The 21,042-nt window shown below is 41.4% G+C and overlaps 1 protein-coding gene across 1 annotated transcript in view; it reads right to left on the reverse strand.

The window, feature by feature from the left end:
* LOC121166675 (KH domain-containing, RNA-binding, signal transduction-associated protein 3) overlaps positions 1-21,042 on the reverse strand; it is a 142,290-nt gene that overhangs the window by 46,629 nt on the left and 74,619 nt on the right. The window contains exons 5-6 of the mRNA XM_040995923.1: positions 11,849-11,988; positions 10,169-10,364 (exon numbers count right to left, since the gene is read on the reverse strand). Coding sequence (XP_040851857.1) covers positions 10,169-10,364; positions 11,849-11,988 — 336 coding nt within the window. The remainder of the gene's footprint in view (positions 1-10,168; positions 10,365-11,848; positions 11,989-21,042) is intronic.

The following is a 21,042-nucleotide window of genomic DNA, read 5'->3' on the forward strand; positions in this document are numbered from 1 at the left end:
TCCAAGTTGGTCCAGGTGAATAAACTGCTGCACTGTTAGATTCTGTTGACAATTTTTTTTCCATTTTTTTATTATGTTTTTGACAATCTTTACATAGTTGATTAGGGCACAAAGGGTCAAGGGCTACAGGAAAGTGGGCAAGACTATTATTTCCACACATTTTTTTCTATATGTGGGGTAAAGAGGAAGGTAAAGGGAGAAGCCCCACCCAGTCTCCCACCCATCCCAGGTCCCCGATGTGGGGCATGCTCCGAGGGTCTTGCTCAAGTGATTTTGATAGTTCAACAGTTATGAATTGCTGCCAATCTCGCCATTCCAAGCATGAAGAAATTGCTGCAGAATCCACTGGTTGACATAGTCCATCTTAGAGTCTCCATTTGCCCTGTTTTTCACTGCCAACATATGGCTAGGGTAGTTGATTGATTTGTTCTGTCCTCATGCTTAGGGATCTGAGTTTGGTAGTTCAATCGAAGGGATCCCTAAAGGAACTTTGTCTGAGGTGAACCCAGACCAGGTTCTTGTGTGTACTTTGAAGTATGCGGCCCAGTACAGTCCATCATTCCAATCAGCAAGGATTTTGTTGAGGATTTATGCATCTATGTTTCTCAGGGATAATGGTCTGTGTCCTATTTTTCCATTATGTCTCTCCCTGGCTTTGGTATTAAGGTGATGTTAGCTTCTTAGAAAGGCTTTGGCAGGACTGCCTCCCTTTCTACTATTTCAAGTAGCTTGTGGAATAGAGTTCATTTGTTGCTGAAATGCTTGATAGAATTTAGCAGTGAAGCCATCTGCTCCAGGGCTTTTCTTGGTTTGGAGGAATTTATTTACGGACTCAATCTCTATCCTGGTTATAGGACTAATTATGTTTTAATTATCTCCTGACTCAGCTTGTTAAATTGTCCAGGAATTTTCCATTTCTTCTAGGTCTTCTTATTTGTTTGTACAGTTACTTGCAGTAATCCCAGGTTATTCTACACTTGTCTGACCTATCCGTCTTTATATTTCTATTGATTTGTATCTTCTCCTTTCTTTTTTTTTTTTAATTAGTTGGGCTAGTGAGGAATCTGTTTTCTTCATTTTATCAAAGAACCAACTCTTTGATTCATTGATCTTATGTACTATAATTTTGATATCTGGTTTATTTCCTTTCACATTTTTATTATATCTTTCTGCTAATCTTGAGGTTACTCTGCTATTGTTTTTATTGCTCCTTCAGTTGTACAAATAGCTCATTTACCTGGTTAATTTCTAATTTCTTGACTCAGGTATGAACTGCAATAAACTCTGTGTTTAGAACTGTGTTGTCTGTGTCCCACGAGTTTTGATATATTGTGCTTATGTATTAATTCAAGTAATTCTACTTCGTGTTTGATTTCTTCTATAACTGTTCACTTAACAGCACACTGTTCAGTCTCCAAATATATCCATTTTTTCTGTGGTACTAGGATTTGTTTGAGTCCAGTATGACTCCAAGATGATCTAAAAAAGATTCATTCTATGATTTCAGTTTTTTTAATTGAAATTGAGGCTTGTTTTTGGCATTGAATGTGATCAATCTTAGAGAAAGTTCCAGGTTCTTATGAAAAAAAAAATGTATTCTGTGTCTGTAGGCAGAAGAGTTCTACAGATCTCAGTTAAGCCCGTTTGTTCTGGGTCTGGGTGAGCTATGTTGCTTCCTTGCTGAGTACTGCAGTCTGTCTCTCCCTCTACATATATTGACACTTGCGTCACACACCTGGCTGCCCTGGCACTTGGTGCATGTGCACATACTGTGACTTCTTAGAGAATGCATCTCTTGATTACTATGTGTTTTCTGCATTCATTCCTCTTAACGCTTTTCATATTGAAGTCTCTATTTTCTAATATTAGAATGGCTACACCAGCTTGTTTTTCCTTCCCGTTAGCCTACAATATCCTTTTTCATCCACTTGCCCTCAGTTTCTGAATATTTTAATTGGTGAGATGTGTCTTCTGTAGGCAACAGATGTATGGGTCTTGTGTTTTGACCCAGTCTGTTAATCTGTGGCTTTAATTGATGATGAGTTTAAGCAGCTTACATGAAAGGTTAATATCCACAGACAGTAATTTGGTCCTGTCTTTTTAGCACTGGATTTCTTATTGTTTGATTTAATCTTTTGTTGTCAATTTACTAGCATGGTTCCCATGTTTGCCTTTGAATTTGAGTGGCCGGTATTATTTTTTTCTTCCTTTTTACAGCACATCTTTAAGCAACATTTGTAGGGCAGGTCTGGTAGAGGCAAAGTCTTTCAGTTTTTGTTTACTTTGGACATTTTTTATTTCATTTTGAAATACAAATGAGAGTTTTGCGGGGTATGTTATTCTGGACTGACACCATTTTGCTTTTAGGATCTGTAATACGTCTCTCCACTCTCTTCTGGTTGCAATGAGGAATAAAAACCCTATTCTCGTCTCAATAGAGGGGCAGGCTCCTGGCTTCTGCTTGGCACAGCCCTGGCCACGAGTGAACCAGCAGCTGGAAGGTGTGCCTCTTTTTCTCTCTCTGCCTTTCAAATCAATCAAGGAAGGAATCAATAGTAGACACTTTCACACTCTGATTATCACAGCCACTATAACCAGTTTAAGTATAAATTTCCTGGACTACTGATTGCAAGTAGTCTTGAAACTATAAGTGGATTCCTTTATGGACTGTCCTATCCTAAAACTTTTCCTTGCTTGGCATTATCACACGCCTCTTACCTACAGCCAATGCAGGCCCAATAGGAAGACAGACAGACAGACAGACAAACAAAAAAGGTCCTCCCTTTCTCAAGTTTTCTTTTGCAGATTATCTTAGATTTTCCCACCTGATAAGTAACCTTACTACAGTTGTAAGATTCAGATTTGGATGTTTTATGGCAAGCTTATATAAAGGTTCAATCAACACTTTTTTTCCAGAAATCCCATCATCATAAGAATTTTGCTTTAACAAGGGATTAAAAACCAAGTATTTTGCCACAGAGAATAATGAGATTACCTTGTCTTTCATATTTATTAGTTCATTAAATGATCCATGTTATGCATGCTAAAAGTGGCTTCATATGTTCAATTTTATTTGAGCGAATATGCTGAAAAGTATATACAACACAATATATAACAGGAATTATCTGAAATAAATAAAGAGCAAGTTGTCCATCTTCTTCACATTTGGTAAATCTTTCCAAAATGTCAGATCCAGCGAGAGTCTCTGGATAAATAAGCTAACCCCAATGCACCCACAATTTACTGAGGACAAAGCAAAGCAAACATGGAGGTAATGACACATGCAAACAGAACAGACCAGACTAAAGCTACATAAAGATTATAGCATGCCATTCATTTGGACCGAGTTCCTGCAGCAGCTCAAATCAAACAGAGCTAAAACACAGAAAGGAGTCATTTCTATCAAAGTTTCACTTCACCAAGTGTGAAGGTACTCACACTAGAGTATCTCAGGACTAGAGATAACAGCCACGTTTCTCCAACAACCCAGCTCAGTTCCCAAAAAAACTCAATTCTCACTAACTCCTTATGCTTACACATACTCTCTCACACAAATAATTTGGCATTACTTAGCTATTTTTTTTTTCATTCTGTCTGCTTGTTTCTCCTTGCACAAGGAAAGTAGTTTTGAAATCACCATTCAGCTTTTTGGTTTATTTTTTGCTATCTCTGGCAATCTATGTTCTAGAATCAAAACCAAAGCCAATTAAAACCTTACTCATTGTAGCTTCATTTTAGTTATGTTCTACTAGGTTTTGCACTGACAAATATGGTTAAAAGAGTTGACTCTAGGTAAGCAAGTTCATTAAAAGAGAACCACGAGCACATGGAATGAAACAGCTCTAAATTCTCCTTCGTGTGTAAGGAATGCAGGCTGGGAAGGATGAAGTGTGAAGTGACATGTGGGGAAGAGCAAGCTGGTGAGGGAACTAGTCAGGACTGGTGGGAAAGCTGTCAGACATCATGCAGAGCAGACTCAAATTTATTATAAAAAGACCATGTCTTCCATAATCCTACAAATTTTCCCTGTGCCAGCACGGTGGCTTAACAGGCTATCCTTCTACCCTGCAGTACTGGTATCCCGTAAGAGTGCCAGTTCAGGTCCCAGATGTGCCACTTCTGATTCAGCTTATCGATGGCTTACGGCATGCGAACGCACTGGAAGATGGTCCAAGCCCATGGGCCCTTGCACCTACATGGGGACTCAGAAGGAACTCCTGGCTCTGGGTGTCAGATCTTCTCAGCTATGGCTGTTTGGTCATATGGGGAGTGAAGCAATGAAATTAACTTTCTGTCTTTTCTCTCTGTAAATCTCTCTTTCAATAAATAAATAAATAAAAAATTAAAAAATTTGGGCCCGGCACGGTGGCACAGTGCTTAAGGTCCTCGCCTTGCACGCCCGGGATCCCATATGGGCACTGGTTCTAATCTTGGCAGCCCCGCTTCCCTTCCAGCTCCCTGCCTGTGGCCTGGGAAAGCAGTCGAGGATGGCCCAAAGTTTTGGGACCCTGCACCCGCATGGGAGATCCGGAAGAGGCTCCTGGCTTCAGATCGGCATAGTATTGGCCATTGCGCTCACTTGGGGAGTGAATCATTGGACGGAAGATCTTCCTCTCTGTCTCTCCTCTCTGTATATCCACCTTTCCAATAAAAAATAATAAAAAAAAATAAATCTTGTGGACCAGATTGGGTGAAAACCAGGCTGGGCTGACTATTCCCACTGGTGCAAGCTACAATCAGAGTTGGTGAGGGTTGTTGGGGCTTAGTTGTAGCATCAGCTGGCGGAAGCTGGTACAAAGGGTTAGACACGTTGAGTTGAACCACAGGGCCAACTGGAGAGGGCACAACTGGAATGGGAGCGACCTGGGAGGGAAATAGTGGGCTCCTCCCTCTTGGGTCATCACCTTCCACGGGAGGGCATGGGAACTAGGACAGGGGCTGGGGTGGCTAGACAGACACCCAACAACATCCGTTAGGGACGGTTGGATGAGATGGTTGGATGGAAGTAGGTTGCAACACCTGTTGGCAAGTATATGAACAGAAGGGTATTTGGGACAGACTGGACTAGTATGCCATACATACTGGCAAGCCAGGGTAGGGGGTGGGCCTGGTTGGGGTCACCGTGGGCCGCCCTGACTGGGCTGCAACTCCTACTGGTATGTGCGAGGGCCAAGTGTGTCCAGGGCGGAACCAGGCCGGACTGCAAGAGGACACGGGTGGAGACAGAACCGACCCAGCAACTGCAACCACCAGCTGATCGGGGCAATGGACTGTGCCGGGCCCTATGCTTACTAGAACACGCAGGAATCTGGACTGGGAATACCTCAAAATTTCTTTGAGGATTTCCCCAGTCGAGACACCGGACTCAGAGTCCTAACCAAGAAAAGACAGAACAAGTCAAGCAACAACCTCAGTTATCTGTTGGCAGCAAAATACTGGGCAAATGGAGACTCTAGAAGGGACTGTGTCAATCAATGAACTCTTCAATGACCACATCATGCTTGGAGTGGCAAGACTGGCAGCGACCCATGAATGGTGAACTATTGGAACCACTTGATCGAGTATCTCAGAGCATGCCCCACAATTGGGACTTAGGGTGGGTGGAAAACTGGTTGGGGCTTCTTCCTCTATATCCCCCTTTAGGCCTTGAACCTTTTTTTACCCCAATTAAATATGTAAGGATTGTCAAAATAAAAACAAACAAACAAAAAAAAAACATTAAAAAAATTAAAAAATTCTCTTTCCTTATGTTGGAGAGTGGACTGCAGCAGAACACATCTTAGATATGTGAAGAGAGGAATAAAACAACAGGGGTAAACAATGACAAATGCAACACTAAAAGAGCTTTTCAAAATAGAGTGGGAGGTGTCGGTGTCTTCAGGAACAGTTTATGCTCGGGGATCTTGGTCACCTCTGGGCCCACGCCTCTGAAGAACATAATGACCAAAATACCAGTCAGTACTCGAGGGCTCAAGAAACTCAGCCAGAATTTACGGGCATTGTTGCTTTTTACACTTTTTAAATTTCCTGTTGGTCACACAGTCACTGTTCCTTCTCAATACGCAACAGCTGATACAAGCTCCAACTTTTCATACTTTCAATGTAAGACTCTGACAGATATCAACAAAGCACCTGTGAGTTAAGGGGCTGGGTGCTCATAACTGCATCATAACCATACCAATTGCAACGCGTAGGCTTCAGCTCAAATAATCATAGGGAGAAGGGGAAGACTTAGTAACCAATTATAGAAAAAGAACACAATGAAAGAATGAGATACTAGGAACCTGGGGAAGAATGAAACCCTTTGTGTTGGTATATTTCACAGTTTGCAAAGAACTGCGCCTTAGAATCCAGGAGAACACAGGTACCAAGGGGAACGCCTGGAGAGGGTGTGGAGGTCCCAGGCTTACCCTAGACAGCCTCAAGTGTCTTTTCCTTCTAAATGTTCTGAGCTCATCCTTGTAGAAAGAAACAGACAGAAATCTCCCCATCTGTATACGGCAGGAACACTGGCTCTGATTAGCACCTGGAATATGGGTTAATTTTGTGAGATGAGGCCCTTCACTTGGGGGTCAGGAGTCTACACTAATTCCACACAGGGTCCAAATTTAGGAAGAAATTTGTTAAGTATGGGAAAACATACATACATAATGTGCAAAAACAAAGTAATGAGAATAGTAATGGAGCAGAGGAAACAGGAATTTCCTTTCATTAGTAATTAACATGAAACTGTAAACTTCAGCAGGAGGAGACCATTGTGCTAGTAAATATAGCTAAAGCTTTAAGAGTTATAGGGGCATACATTTATTCTAATTGCATTTTGTTTGCAAGCTGCTCTGAAGCAATGGGTAACAAGCAGTTTCACATTAGAAAAGTCAGCTGTGGTTGGCTTCTGCCAGTCAGTATCAGATATGCCTTTGTAAGTATACTAACTGTGAATGTATTCTGGATTGTGCTAAGTAATTTGGCAGTAACATAACTATATGGTATATGAAATCAGTCCATGCCACCTACTTATACCCCTCCCCAAATAATGTTATTATTTAAAACTGATTTATTGCTAATTGGAAGGTTGGCTTACAGAGAGATGGAGAGGGGAAGCAGGGGAGACAGAGAGGGAAGGAGAGAGAGGAATGTCAACCAGTGGATACTGGATTAGCAAGATTGATGCCTTACGGATCTAAACCACCTGTGCAGAACCCTTGGAGCATGTGCCACATCAGGACCCTGGGTTGACACTGGGAAGCTGTTCCCCATCCCAGGGTACTGGGGTGGTTGAGAAGCTGGGTATGGCTTCCTCCCTTATCCCTCCCCTTCCTCCAGATACAGGAAGGAGAATTTGGAAATGATTATCACACCCTTCCCTAGCCCTAGATCCTTCCCATCCTGAGCAATTATGTAAACATCATCTAAAATAACATTTATAAAACATTTTTTAAAAAGAATGCATGTGCTTGTGCACAGAAAAAAACCTCAAATAAAAATCACTTCCTACTTCTCCCACTTTCAGGGGAAGATGAGGCCAAAACAGCGTATGTGGCAGGAGGTGCTGCTGCTGGCATGCTACAGCCAGTGAGGCAAGGGATTTTATCTACTTATAAACAACATGGAGTTATCAGAGTTCTTATTATATTGTATCAACAGGGCTTAAAAAATGCTAAGTTAAATGATGAAAATCCTTCTTCTTGACTACTTAAAGATATGCGCAGGAATAATAAATACTTACGAAAAGATACTAAATAATAAAGCAACTCAACTTGAAGAAATATTTGTTTTTAAGTCTCACTTTACCATGTGAAGAATAACTGGAAAGGACGCAATCGCTTTGTGTATGTTAACAGTTGGTATTTTATGAAGTTGATGAAAATTGTGACGCCACATTCCAGTTAAATTAAAGCAACAATGGCAAATATGACTGTCAGTCATCTGAAGGCAACACTAGCGTGTGGAAGACTGAGTACCGACCCTGCATTGAAATACTGCAGCTGCAGTGACAGGAATGACGGGGCTGACGGTGTGGCTCTCACCACGCTCCTTTCTCACTTGGAGATGGCCAACTTCTGTCAGTTCTGGGAGGAAGCCAAATATTCTTGCACAATGCCATTGAGTTATTTTCAACATTAGTGGGTGGAAAGCCTTGTTCAACAGAGTACCAGTCTAGTCTATTTTATTAATACTTGATATTCAATACTATTTTTAAAAATCAGAGCAACAAGGAGAAAGACAGAGTGTTTTGAGTTGCATCTGAGTTTGCTTTCTATTTCTTGACCTTAAATATTTCAAGAAATTTCAATTTTTATTCATAAATTTCATTCTACTCTATACTTTCTGAGTCAGAGAAGGCAAGTATTTGGTTAACCCAATCTCTACTGAAAAGGAAGACACACAATATATTCAAAGCAGACAATAACTCTTGCCTGTGCACTATGAAACCAGAAAAAAAAAAAAAAAACTACATAGCTTGCCTAAATCCTATCACTTTTATTGTGAAGTTAAGTCTAGCATCTACATTTCACACGGCACTTGTCTGGAAAATCCCAGCACATTACCCATGCCACATCCAGGTTAAACCCAGCACCAGACAGACCACAGGAAACGCAGGAGGAAACAAGCAGACTGTAGGTCTGCTACCCACGGCACCTCTACATTAAACCCAGCACCAGACAGACCACGGGAAACGCAGGAGGAAACAAGCAGACTGCAGGTCTGCTACCCACGGCACCTCTACATTAAACCCAGCACCAGACAGACCACAGGAAACGCAGGAGGAACTAAGCAGACTGTAGGTCTGCTACCCACGGCACCTCTACATTAAACCCAGCACCAGACAGACCACGGGAAACGCAGGAGGAAGTAAGCAGACACCAGGTCTACCTAAAAAGGATTCAACATGTTTTCTTTCTTTTCATCCTAGTTACTTTCAGAAGACTCAGCATTTGTGGAAAAACTCAAGGTAGGACTATTATTATGAATTTTTTAGGAGAACCAGAAAATAGGAACACATCCAATTGTAAGGAATGAAAACACCGAGTGGTAAAATGTTGGAACTGCTAATTACAGAATGAAATGTTGCTGTGCTCCCAGGAGGCACTCCTTCAGAAAAAAGGAATAAACCCTCCCTATTCCTGCCCTTCCAGGAGGTCACAGGCTAGGAGGGAGAAGAGCATGTGATCTGAGTAATTGTGCCAGGTCAGCTGGCACCTTCTGAATTTCCATGGCAATCACTAATCCAAGTTTCTAAGGACAAGCAGGAGACCGTCAAACGAAATATGAGAAGTTATTCTAGGCCAAGTAGGCTATGACCAAAGGCTTAAAGCCCTGAAAGGACACAGCACCTTCAGACAATCTTTACAAACTCAGGGCGTCCAATGTAAAGATGAGTTTAACAAATGCACTTAGCAAGAAATTGTAAAATAAAATATGAAAACCTACTGATTCTTGCATTTTATTTCCATCATTGATGTCCAGTCACTGACAATCACCTTACTTTCAATTACCTAAAACAGGAATCATTTATCTACTGTACCTTATTTTCTTTACTTACGGTAATCTAAGGAACATTTGCTCTTAAAGAATCCCTCTCTCTCAATTTTAATGCCTGGATAGCCTTATGTTAAGTCCATATTGAACCATATTAATAATTACTGAATGGCGAATCAAACATTAACCTGCATTAATTAAAAACATGAAACATTTGCTTTCTTCACTGAAAAGATTTACCGCTAAAGAGTCAATGTATAATCCCGGTATTAAAAGAATAACTGAGAATTACTACTAAAGACGATTAGCTGCATATCCTAAAAGGAAGCACTTTAAAAGCAAAATCACTATGGTGTTATTAGGTGATTAGTTTTAACTAACTGATTTATTCAGGAGCAACATAATCAAGCAGTGGTAAACTCTGGCAAGAGCTTGAAGATACATCTCCATGACCCTAATCTTCTATCTCTCTGCCAACAACAATTCCTCTTTCATACCTTTAAGCTATTCAACGAAAGAGGCCATGACTTCTTTCTCACTTTTTGGACCACTTCTTTGGCATTTAATAAGTGCTTACTGAAGAATATTCCAAGGACTAAAACAGAGGGAGGCACTTCGTTCCAACATCAATCTACGTCTGCATTGAGGCAGTATGAACAAAACAACGTGGTGAGACATCTTCACTTACATACTCTGTGTAGGCCTCCTGGGTGGGCGGCGGTGGCGGCGGCCTGTACCCACTCGGGGGAACGCCTCTTGCTCGGGGAGTGAGAAGACCTCTTCCTCGACTTACTGGCCCCCGGGTGGACAGGACTCCCCTGGCAGTTGGCGTTCCTCGTGGGACACCAACTCCAACTGGTCGGGCTGTGACTCCTCCCCTTCCCCTGCAAATAAGCGAATCAAATGAGTCACATTGATCACATTGCTAATATTCCTTAATTCACAATTATCTATATTTTACAAAAATCATTTTCCATATTTCTGAAACAAGGAATAAAAAATGATGCTATAAGAATTCAAGAAAACAAGAATTAGGTTTGTACCAAAAGGAAGCTAGTCCCTTAGGCAGCTAAGTCAGCAAGAAAAAATAAACACCAAAGAAACCCAGACTATATTTCTAGTTAAACTGCTGACTGGAAGCTACAAGGTCCAGGCAGCTCCAAGTACTGAAGATTGCGACAGACAGTGATTAGACATGGAATATGAGAAGAATGCAGTGACAAGACCGAAGGAGGCGTTACAGGTCTGTGGCCACAAATTAAGTAGCGTCAGCTTCAAGAGAAACAGAAAGGAAGGGTGGCAAGGTTGTAACCCAAAGCCAACCGGCAGGGCACAGCTCAGAGCAACAGCTTGACTTGGACCTAATCGGCCGATTCTGAGCATTTGGCCTCCATAACCACACACACATACATGAACAAACAAAAAACTATACTTATTCTGTCAAGAAATTTGTGGTAACTTGTGACTATAGATATAGAAAAATAATTTAAAGCAATTTCCAATAATTTTGAATATATTTAATGAGGAAAAAATCAAAGAGATCATCATATATTGAGAATCTATATTCATTATCATGCAAAATCATCTAGAACAATCCTACTGTTGGCTGTTTTGCTTTAATTATAGAAATCCCACCTGTACCACACTCAGTATCAAGTGCAACTTCCCCGCCACTGATGAGATCAGCAACATCCAAGGAGAAAGTGTTTTTCATTTCTCCAAATTAACTTGGAGATACAGAAGAATGCTATTATAAATTAATTCATATAAAAGTCTATATAAAAACACTACAGACACCAATTTAGTTGAAAAACTTGCATTAATTTCATACATTAACTTCTGTGGGGAGAAAAATTAAAATAAAATTTTAAGAAATAATTCTCAAATAATTCTGAGACACTCATGTCAGATTTAAACATGGATATTCACATCAGATAAACAATTTACTTAAATCACTTCTCTGTTACAAGTAATCATCAATCCAGGGACACAGCAAAGCTCTGCTTCCTGAACAGTGAAGGAACTGCACATGTCACAGCATACTTATACTGACGTCACTAAGAGCCATCTGGATCCACCCTGGGTGCACAACGCTGTGCGGGGCAGGGATGGCGTCGTGAAACGCCCAGTTGTGCTCAAAGGTAGAACAGGGCCGAGGCTTACCTCAATCTGCTTATCCAAAGGCTTTTTACATAAAAACAAGCCACATTTTAAAGAATCCATGTTACAGTGAATAATAACTTGTCAAGAGTTATAAACTAGTAAGTAGTAAAGGTTAGAGTTAAGCCTAGGGAAACACTAAACTTAATGTTTTCGTACACTAACATAAAAAACAAACAAAAACAGCAACTCCACAAATAACAGCTACCTGGTGACTGTAGGGGTCGGAACACCTCGTGTACGCAGGGTGGGCTTCCCTCGAACCACTGGAACATCTGCATTTTCAGAGCCACCATTCAAGTACGTCAGCTCCTGGAGCTGTGCCTGCCGGATCTCGTCATTATAGTCCTGCACGGAAGACAGGGACAACACGATCTGCTACGCATCAAAATGTCACAGCACCCACAGCAAAACACAAACAGTTCTTGAGGCAACTGAATCTATGAGATAAACAAAATGGATTCTCTCCATATTAATAACATTTTAAACAGGATACGTAAGTAGTGGAGTTCACAGAACAAGCTCTAAGAGTACTAAAATGAAAATGTTCTGTTTTATAACACTTTAAAGCAGGTCTACTACTGAATACTCAACAATGGTTAAAATACTAAGCTAAAATTCACAAATTTATTAATTTAATTTCCCCCAACATTTACTAAACATCAGCAAAGACATGGAATAAATAAAGTCAAGTACTTTATTTATAGGATTCTCTAACTCATTACCCAAGACTTATTAACTGAAGTCACACTGAGTGTTTCTTCTGAATACAGCAGAATGAATAAGAAATTCATTTATATAGTTGGGCATTCAAATATATTTAACAGTGAAATTACACACACACAAAATAACCATTATATCAAGACTGAAACCAAAAGAAAAATTTGAAATTACCCTGGGATGAAGGAAAATACATAAATAACACACCCAAATATGTATGGGGTAAATCTCAAACAATGGTCAGAAAAAGTTACAGCTTTTCATGCCTACCTTTTAAAAAGAAATGATAAATTCAGAGACAAAAATGGAAAAGGAAAAAGGCTAAATACCAAAAAGAACATAAGATAAAATCAAAGTAGAAATAGATATAAAGAACAAAAAAGGAAAAAACATTAAAAAGTGCTCTTTAGAAAATTAATAAAATCGGGCCCGGCGCGGTGGCGCAGTGGTTAAGGTCCTCGCCTTGCACGCCCGGGATCCCATATGGGCGTCGGTTCTAATCGTGGCAGCCCCGCTTCCCTTCCAGCTCCCTGCTTGTGGCCTGGGAAAGCAGTCGAGGACGGCCCAAAGTTTTGGGACCCTGCACCCACGTGGGAGACCCGGAAGAGGCTCCTGGCTTCAGATTGGCATAGCATCGACCGTTGCGCTCACTTGGGGAGTGAATCATCGGACGGAAGATCTTCCTCTCTGTCTCTCCTCCTTGCTGTATATCTGCCTTTCCAATGAAAAAATAATAAAAATAAATCTTTAAAAAAAAAAAAGAAAATTAATAAAATCGATAGTTAGTCCTTTAGCTTGACTAACAAGGAAGAAAAAAAAACCAAGATTCAAGATTATTTAAATTAGAAATAAAATGAAGTATCATTTGGAATTGAGAGAAATAAAAAATGCATATGGGAAATATTATGCACAACTACATGCCATCAAAATAGAGGCAATTAGAAAACATGGATCGATTCTTGAAAACACAGTATCTACCAAAGCTCAACAGGCAGTAATGTGACATAACAGGAAACAGAACTGGTCTCTGCCACAGAATTCTGAGTTTCAAGAATGGCAGAGGGGACAGAAGCTTCTGAGATTCACAGTCACATCATTTCATCCAACTGGTATATATGCTAATGACGTGACTGTCGAAGGACTGGGTGCCTGAGGTTTCACTGTAGCACTGGAACTTTCAGCCCCAAATTGCCTAAAACCACTGAAGAGGGGAAGGGTTGGAAACTGCCTTAGTAACCACGGGCCAACGATTTCATCAATAATCATACACAACGGGGCCTCCACACAAACTCTGAAGGACCCGGAGAGTTACCGAGTTGGTGAGTGTATCGACAGGCCATGGGGAAGTGCACTCCAGTTCTGCAGGTATATAAACTCCACACTCAGGACTGTTCAAGAGCTCATCTACGGAGCTCTTCATTTGGTAATTCCTCTACATCTTTATAGCCAACTAAACCAGCAAGTAAATGCTTTCCTTGTGTTATGCGAGTCATTATAACAACTTAATAAACTGGAAGAGGGGGCTAAGAGACTCGGATTGTGAGGTCTAGTTGGCGAAAAGTACAGGAGACCTGGGACTTTAGAACGGCACCTCAATGGAGCAGCCTTAACCTGTGAAAGCTGATGACAATACCAAACCCTGAGTGTCAGAACTGTAACACTGCAAATACCCACTTGCTGTCTACAGAGTTTGAGAATTGGCAGGCTGAAATAACATAACATAACATAACATAACATAACATAACATAACATAACATAACACCATAATATTTGGTGGCCATAAATACTGTGTAAGGACAAAGCTTTTCTTTTGCTAAACAGAGACTAAATTAGTACTCAAAGTTTTCCTGTCCCATCCTTCCTCAAAAAAGTCTCACACCCGTATGATTTTACTCACGACTCATGAATTCTACCAAATGTTATCTTAGTTATATATTTAACAGATGGGAAGAGAAAGACAAAGAAAACTCCCAACTGTTGGTTCATTCTCCATACGCCTGGAACAGCACAAGGCCCCTGGTGGAACAATGCCAAGAGCTGAAAGTTCAGTGCAAGTCCCCAGCAGCACCCCATTACCAAGAGCTGGAAGTTCAGTGCAAGTCCCCAGCAGCACCCCATTACCAAGAGCTGGAAGTTCAGTGCAAGTCCCCAGCAGCACCCCATTACCAAGAGCTGGAAGTTCAATGCAAGTCCCCAGCAGCACCCCATTACCAAGAGCTGGAAGTTCAATGCAAGTCTCCAGCAGCACCCCATTACCAAGAGCTGGAAGTTCAATGCAAGTCCCCAGCAGCACCTCATATGAATGCTGGGGGGGAGTCCCAGCTTCCTACTGCTATGTGCTCTGCGGTGCAGCAGGTAAACAGTGCCAACAGTCGAGTCATTTTCACCCACAAAGGAGACACACAAAGACTAATCCCTGGCTCTCCCCTGAACACAGGCGGCTGGGAGAATGATGCAGAAGATGGGGGATTGGTTTTTCTGCCTTTAAATATTTTTTTAAGGGAGACAGATAACTCCCCAAAACTTTAACACGAGAGACTGAATTCTCTCCCCAAGGCCACATTCTGTCAAACAACTGAATTAGGAGTGAATGGAACTCAGTCACTGACACAGCAAAAGGCAGGTGTCTTCCTCCAGCTGACGGCTATAAACAAGACAAGAGGAAGGATTAAAAGGGAAGGTTTTCAGATGGCAGAAATAGAAGTATATCTGACTATAGATGCAAGATTCAGAGAATCACCTCTATGAGTTGTTTAAAATTAGAAATGTGAAAGAAATTTAGTAAACTGATAAGATACACATCATGTCGTCCTTATTTTTCAAAAACAGAATAAAAATGACTTGCAACTTTTAGTAGACAGCATTCGGAAAGAACGCAAGGTGACTGCCATGAATTAGAAAGGAAGAATCACCAGAAGCACACGGGAGAAAGAGCAGACACACGCTGACACATCCCATCGCCGCGGTCAGAAGGAAGATCTAGGAGCAGTGCCCTGTATCCAACAGACTCCTCACCTGGGGAAGTGTACTGTCAGAGACTCATTTACATCTATTGCTATTTCAGCCTCCCTACAATTTTTCTTAAATGTGTGAAGATTAATGAACGATTTCTAAAACAAATTCTGAGTAAAATGTGACAGAAATCTGACATCCACTAGTTCACTCCTCAGATGCTCTGCCACAGCCTGGGGTAAGTCGAGCCCTGGACGTGGAATTCTCAAGTGGGTCACAGGATCTAACAACGGAGCTGCCACCTGCTGCTTCCCGGGGTGTGCGTGAGCAGGAACGCTGGAGTCGGGAATGGAGCCATAAACCCAAAGAATTCCTGCACCTGGAGTGGTGTCTTCACTGCCATGTGAAACACCAGCCCCAGAAATACTGTTTTAAAGCAGTAGGGAAAAAGAAATACACATGGTATTCTATTTTTACAATGTTATATTTTAAATGATCATTTAATGTCTCATCTGAAAAATTATTTCATTACAACATGAATATTAACAATATCAGTTATTAAGGTTAGGAAGGGGATTATCATTCTAATTAAGTTTGTATAACAGAATTTTTCTATCCCATGAGTTTAGAATCTATTCATATGCTGGTATGGAGAATAGGAAATATATTTAAATTCTTAAAAGTAACATACTACAATTCACAGTTCTTTCCCAGGAATTTACTCTTCATCTATGTTTACCAAAATATTTTAAAACTTGTGTCTGAGTATCCTGGGATAACTGCCTGTACTGCAATAGACATAAGCCAGGAGCAGATGTTGTGCCCAGCAGCTCAGGACTGACTGGGATGCGAGCACTCCATGTCAGAGTGCAGTGCAGAGCCCCGGCTCCTTCACCTTCACTCCAGGGTCCTGCTAATGCATCCTGGAGGGACCAGACAATGGCAGAGTGCCTGTGAGCCACTCACTTCTCAGGCAAGACCAGGATGGAGTTTGACTTATGGATACTGCCTGGCCCAATGTCAAGTACTGTGAAAATTTCAGGAGTGAATCAGTCAACAGAAGATCTCTCTCCCTGCCCCACCCCCATCACTATGCTTCAAATGAAAATAAATGTTTTAAACACTTACAGTATATGCATATAATAAAGCTTTATGCAGACATTAAAAAAAATGAAATGAAGCTTCACGTATTATCAGATAGATAAGGATCCCCAAATCAAGCAGTCTTTAAAAGGTAAACACAAAGAGAATAAGACATTTGGTTACATGAGAGAAATGCATAGTGTCATCCCACAAAAAACAATAATAAAACTTGATAAAGTAATTCGAAGCAATCATTTAAGGAAGCTGGAAACTGAGTTAAAGCACATACTAAACTGAGAATGCTCCTATTAATGAAAAATTGCTAAGTCTCAGGCAAGAAAAGTGGGATTTGAGTATTTTATGAGGTGTCAGCCCCTTTCTTCCCTGCCATAAGCTGGAACATTAGTATCACTAGAGTTGGGAAAGTGACAGTCCCCAATTTTCTCTAGAAGATTCACTTAACTAGGAATGATATGTGGAAAACCCTACACCCAGGAGCAACGTAAATGACCATAGCCATTTGGGTAGCACAGGAACAGGAATGATAAGTCAATCAACAAGCCTGGTATTGAAGTTCTTGACTGGGGCAAATGACATAAAAACATCAGTCAGAACTCTCCCAGCCATGCAGGAAATGAGAGCACACAAGCCCTGAATAAGCTGCCCACCTATTTCTGCCCAAATGCAAGGCTATATATACATATGCATAGCAAAGACGGAGACAGCTCTGCCTACATCCTTGTCTCAGAAGGACTATGCTCACATATGGAGAAGACATGAGAAATCCCAATGAAGGGTGAGTCGGAAGCACTCCCCAGCCTACACATAGAGCACAGTGCACCACGCTCCAGCATTAGAGAAAACACAAAGAAGTCACATTGAAAAATAAAAGCAGAAGGAAAAAGTCAACAGATTTAGTACAACCAAAGCAACAGAAAGGGAAGATAAAAAGATGTCCCAATCCCATGTGTCAAGAAAAGCAAGCAGGAACCAGGTTTGCCTCTACGTTAGCTATCATACAATTTCCAACCAAAAATTAAGCAACACAAAGAAAACAGGAAATTATAATCCATACTCAAGAGGAAACATGATAATAAGAAACTATGTTAGAAAAGGTACAGATGTTGGACTTGGGGGGAAAAAAGAAAATGAAGCATGTGTAACCGCAATAAAAAACTGACTACAAGAGATAGACAACACAGCTGACATGGCAGAACAAACAGCAGAGCAGATGACAAGTCAACTTCAATGATTCAATGTGAGGAATATTAAGCAAAAACAAAGTGAAAAAAAATGAGCCTTGGAGGACAACAGCATTTGAGTTAGCATCCACAATGTTGTCTACGGGGAAGAGAGAAAGGGAGAAGGCAGGGAAACACAAAGAAAGGATGGCTAAAAGCTTGGTACACCTACAGGAAAACATGAACACACAGATCAATGGTATTTAGTCAACAGGCTGGATAAACATATACAAAACAAACCTGAAAATCAAACCCAGACACAGCTACAATGAAAGGAGGGAATGCTGTATGAAGCAGAACAACAATTAATTAAAACAACAGAGACCAGGAAGCAGCAAGAGTGCACATTCAAAATGTCCGAAACACCCAAACTGTCAACCAACAATGTTATAACCTACCCTTTAAAATACAAGTAAGACACAGAACTCTCCAGAAAAACAAAAACCATTTGCTGCTACATCTGCTTAACAAGAAAACATAAGGAAAGTGCTTGAGGTAGAAAAGAAATGACACCACAAGGGCCTCTGTCACGAGGAAGAAACACAAGGCACCAGAAATGAAAAAGGGACAGGTTAATGTAAAAGACCCTACAGGGATACTGTTCTATCTACTGAAGCCCTGTGATCACACGTGACCCATCTTACCACATATAAATAAAAAAATACCCCTCAACCTATACAAAGGCTTGACCCCTGAAATCAACTACCACAGACACCACTAACATTAAAAAAAAAAAAATACTCCGTAGGCAACAAAAGCGTTTGGCAAATCTCAATACACATGCATGTATCATTTCTCCATAAGAGAAAACTCTAAATCACGTGTAGTTTATAATCCAGATTGTCCGTATGAATATCCAGACCACACACACACCTCAAACCCTCAAACTGATTACAGATTTAGATAGAATACTACTATATGAAATTTAGAACAAAGCAGCAGAGGATCTTTGTGACAGGATGCAACAGGCTTCTTTTGCGCAGCCCTGATTGTGAGGAAAATCAGATTACACGCACCTCTTGGTGGAACCACTGCTTAGATTTCAAGGTCATGGACCACAATGTACTAGGTACAGTCATGCTTGGAAAACAGAAATTCTCATGTTTGATTAGCTCAGCACTGTTTGATTCAAACTATTAAAATTAGGGTGGAAACCATGTTTTCCAAGTGTTCATATGCACCTATCACACAGTAAGTACTATTTTTAAAGTAAATAAATAACATATTTGCTTCTGAAAAATGAAGAAAACATTAACCATTTCAGTTGCTAATTTATTAAATAATGCAATCCCACATCCTATATTTGATTTTTGCATATTGCATGTTATTTATTTATTTTTTGTAATCTTACATAGTTGATTAGGGTACAAATTGTCAAGGGCTACAGGAAAGTGGGTAAGACCATTGCTTCCACACTAATATCTGCGATCAGGGGAGAAACAAAGGGAGAAGCCCCACCCAGCTCCCACCCATCCTAGGTCCCCAATGTGGGGCATGCTCCAAGGGTCTTGCTCAAGCAGTTTTGATAGTTTGACAGTTCTGAATTGCTGCTAATCTCGCCATTCCAAGCACGGTGAAATCTATTCAGAATCCACTGGCTGACACAGTCTCTTCATGGTTGGGGTTCTGAGATCAGCAGTTCAGTTGGAGGGATCTCCAAGGAAACTTCCATCTGAGGTGATCTAGAAGACCTGATATTTGTGTGTGCTTGCCAGTACAGGGTCCGGCACAGTCTGTCGCCCCAATCAGCTCATGCACATGCTGGTCGTTGCAATTGCTGGGTCAGTTCTGTTTCCAGCCCTGTCTTCCACACAAACCAATGGTTGTTGCAGTCCAGCCTGATCCTGTCCACTTCATACTCGGCTCTCACGCAAACCAGTGGGAGCTGCAGCCTAGCTGAGGTGACTCCCCATAACCCCCCACCAGGCCTGCCCCCTACCCTGGTTCTTGTGCTTGCCACTATGTACCGCAGACTCATTCAGTCTATCCCACATCCCATTCGGCTCTCATACATGCCAATGGGCATTGAAGCCTAGTTCAACCCAACCAATCCTACCATCCAGCCCACACATACTGACGGGTGTTGTTCTGTCCAGCCACCCCTGCCCCAGTCCTGGTTTTCATGCTCTCCAGTGGGAGTGGTAACCCAAGGAGGATGTGCCCTCTATTTCCCTACCAGGCCACTCCCACTCCCTGATTATGCTTTCTTCAGGTGGTTCTGGAGCTTAAATTGACAAATTCAGCCCCCAGTGCCAGCCTCTGCCCGCTGATGCGGCGGAAAAGCCCAACCAACCCTCACCCACTCTGATTTTTGCTTGCACCAGTTGGAATAGTCAGCCCAACCTGGCTTTTCCCTAATGAACCTGGCTTTTCCCTAATGTAGCTCGCATGAGGCCCACAGGTGCTGTCTCCCGGCCCGTTCTAGTCTGCCCCCATCCCCACCCACGCTCTCCAGTGGGAGTGGCTGCCCAGCAAGGGAGCCCACATTCCCCCTGTGGGCTTTGCCCACATCCTAGCTTTTAAGACAAATGTGATAGAAAACATCCTTTTTCTGTGTTTTCTTCCTGAGAGACAACCTGACCACAGTATATGTGCTCTGCATGGAAGCCAATCAGCCAAGCCCAGGATCACTGAAAACACTGTTCTACCTAGAGCGACTTGGCAGATAGGTTAACTTCTCGAGAATAAACTGACCACAAAGCAAAGTGTTAAGTCACACAAAACATTAAAACAGATTTTGGTAATAAGAAACAGAGCTCTATACTCCTTCAATTATCACACTCCTAGCTTAATGTAGGTAGGGCACAGCATTGTGACACAGCAACCTAAGCTGCTCCTGCAATGCCAACACACCACAGGAGAACTGGTTCAGGTCCCAGCTGCACCACTTGCAATCCAGCTCCTTGTTAACATACTTAGGAAAGCAGCAAAACAAAGTCTAATGCTAGGAATCCTCCCATTCCCAGGGCAGAGCTGGAGGATGCTCTAGGCTCTGGTGTCAGCCCCCTGACCACATGCCTATTTGGGGAAAGCAGGTAGCTGGAAAATCTTTCTCTTGATTTAACTCTGCCTTTCAAATAAACAAATAAGCACATTTTAAAAAGTGCCTAAATGCATTAAAACAGATATCAACTATTAAAATACAATGAACCTGGCAGGTTTGAATAGTACCCTCCCTAATCCATGATCATTATGGTTCTGTTCATTGTGTTTATCATGTTTGTACAAAATCACCTGCTGATACTTCTCTTTTCCCACACATTTGTTTTTAATTTCTTGAGGCTGGGTATTGTTTTTTTTTTTTTCATATTTGCATGGCCAACACCAAGCATAGGGCTGGACATGGAGAAGGAAATGATGGGTTAACGTTGGACAACAATGAATTTGTGAAGTATTTTCAGTGTCA

Source organism: Ochotona curzoniae, unplaced genomic scaffold, assembly GCF_017591425.1.
Source record: "Ochotona curzoniae isolate NIBS_2020 unplaced genomic scaffold, NIBS_Ocur_1.0 patch2, whole genome shotgun sequence".
NCBI lineage: Eukaryota > Metazoa > Chordata > Mammalia > Lagomorpha > Ochotonidae > Ochotona > Ochotona curzoniae.